The sequence below is a fragment of the Neltuma alba genome, unplaced genomic scaffold, assembly GCF_004799145.2.
Source record: "Neltuma alba isolate B1F8T4 unplaced genomic scaffold, ASM479914v2 tig00010322_pilon, whole genome shotgun sequence".
Taxonomy (NCBI): domain Eukaryota; kingdom Viridiplantae; phylum Streptophyta; class Magnoliopsida; order Fabales; family Fabaceae; genus Neltuma; species Neltuma alba.
Genome location: NW_021635234.1, coordinates 253,371 through 255,057, shown reverse-complemented (window position 1 = coordinate 255,057; position 1,687 = coordinate 253,371). Strand labels below are relative to the sequence as shown.

Below are 1,687 nucleotides of genomic sequence, written 5' to 3'. Positions count from 1 at the left end.
TGAGAAAATCAAATTGGATTTGAGTAACCCTCTGGAATACTACTCTAACTGGCTTAGTATTGGTGGTGAATATTGCCCTAAAGTAGTCAAGAGATTTTATTGTAATATGGAATCTGTAGAAGAATATGATGACAAGATAATTTGGTGAGTAATTATCTCACAACAAAACTCAGAGTCAAAACCATTACTCTCACTTCTGCTAAGATAAATGAACTTTTGGGGAATCCAGAATATGTCAGAGAAGGGGACATGAATGACGTAAAAGCATACAAGCTTATGATGTAGAGTGATAGGTGCCTAGGAAAGCTAAACTTCCTACCAAAACAAATGTGTGATTATTATAGAATAATCCACTACATTTATTCAAGGAGCATAGTGAACAAGTCTGGTAGCTTTTCACACTTAAACCAGGATGACTACCTCCTGTTGGCCAAAACAATCAGTGGAGAGAAAATTAATATTGGAGCCTTGATCTATAGTGAGATGAAGGATTTCACACTCAACAAGTCCAATCCACACCTATCCCCTATCCTTAGCTAGTCACATACTTTCTCCAAGTAAGCAACATTACACCATTCGAGCCTAGAGAAGTCAAAATAAAGGTTCCTACATTTGGAATTAATCAGCTCAATAAAATGAGAATTCCAGTGCCCTTTCAATATTCACAAAAACTGGCAAGGAAAGAGAAAGGAAAAAAGCCTATGACCAGTGCTTCAAAGGGGCAGGATGAGGCTGAGTCTTCTACAGAACCCTCTCAAACCTCTGGTCCCTTATTTTATGGCAACACCATCCAGAATATGTTCTAAACTAAACTACAAGAGTTTGAGAAAAGGGTGTATGCCACTGCAAAGGATTATGGGGAAATCTCATATAAGAAATTTGAAGGATTGCATACTATTTTGGACCTCCACAGAAGAGCCATGGCCATACTGGAAAAAGAGGTGTCCCTAAGATTTGACCTGGTAGAGAAAGAGCTCAAAGAGCTTAAAGGAATGGTTGCCTCTATCTGTATAAACTTTTTGGCCCTTGGCACTTCCTTGAGCTTTGAAAACCTCTTATCTCATCCACCCTCTCCTCCTTACCATGATCTTGAACCACCTTTTTCACCTATCTCCACCTCTCCCACTTTTGCTTCACCTTCTATCCCTTCCACATTATCCCCTACTCCTCCTCCTACTACCTCAGCTGTTATCACAGTTCCTCAACCTACCTCCTCTCTTCCTCTTCTACCTATTTCTCAGACCTTGTCTCCAATTTCTCAACTTCCCTCTCTCCCCATTCTCATCACCTTGCCTACTATCTCTTCTCCTTCCCTATCTTCTAATGCTAACAAAAAGAGGGAGAAGAAGAAATCTGCTTAGTCTTCTGTGCTTTCATTGTGCTTCCTATATTATGTTACATATTATGTTCTTTTTCTGTTTCAAATTCTGACAGCTTTTAATTTATTTGTGCTTTATGCTATAATTGTATTTTGACAGTACTTATATGTTATCAGTTATGCATTTCTGACAGTTTGATTTTTCTTGATGAATATTTTTATCTGTCGTGAGTTCTTGTTTAATTCTGGATTTAGCTTAAGTTTTTATCTGATAAAACTTGATTAATCTTACACATATGTTTTGTCATCATTAAAAAAGGGGAGAACGTTAGATTTAAGGTTTTGATGATAACAATTTAAGTAAGTTCT

General features: G+C 37.4%; 1 protein-coding gene across 1 annotated transcript; it reads left to right on the top strand.

Annotated features, from left to right (window-relative positions):
• The first annotated feature begins 920 nt into the window (after positions 1-920).
• On the top strand, positions 921-1,361 carry LOC114755688 (lysine-rich arabinogalactan protein 19-like). Its single transcript, XM_028944553.1, has one exon. The coding sequence runs from the start codon at positions 921-923 to the stop codon at positions 1,359-1,361; it is 441 nt and encodes a 146-aa protein (XP_028800386.1).
• Positions 1,362-1,687: the final 326 nt, after the last annotated feature.

Coding starts and splice junctions, on each gene's coding strand:
- LOC114755688 (XM_028944553.1), top strand. CDS start 921: ATGGCCATACTGGAAAAAGAGGTGTCCCTAAGATTTGACCTGGTAGAG.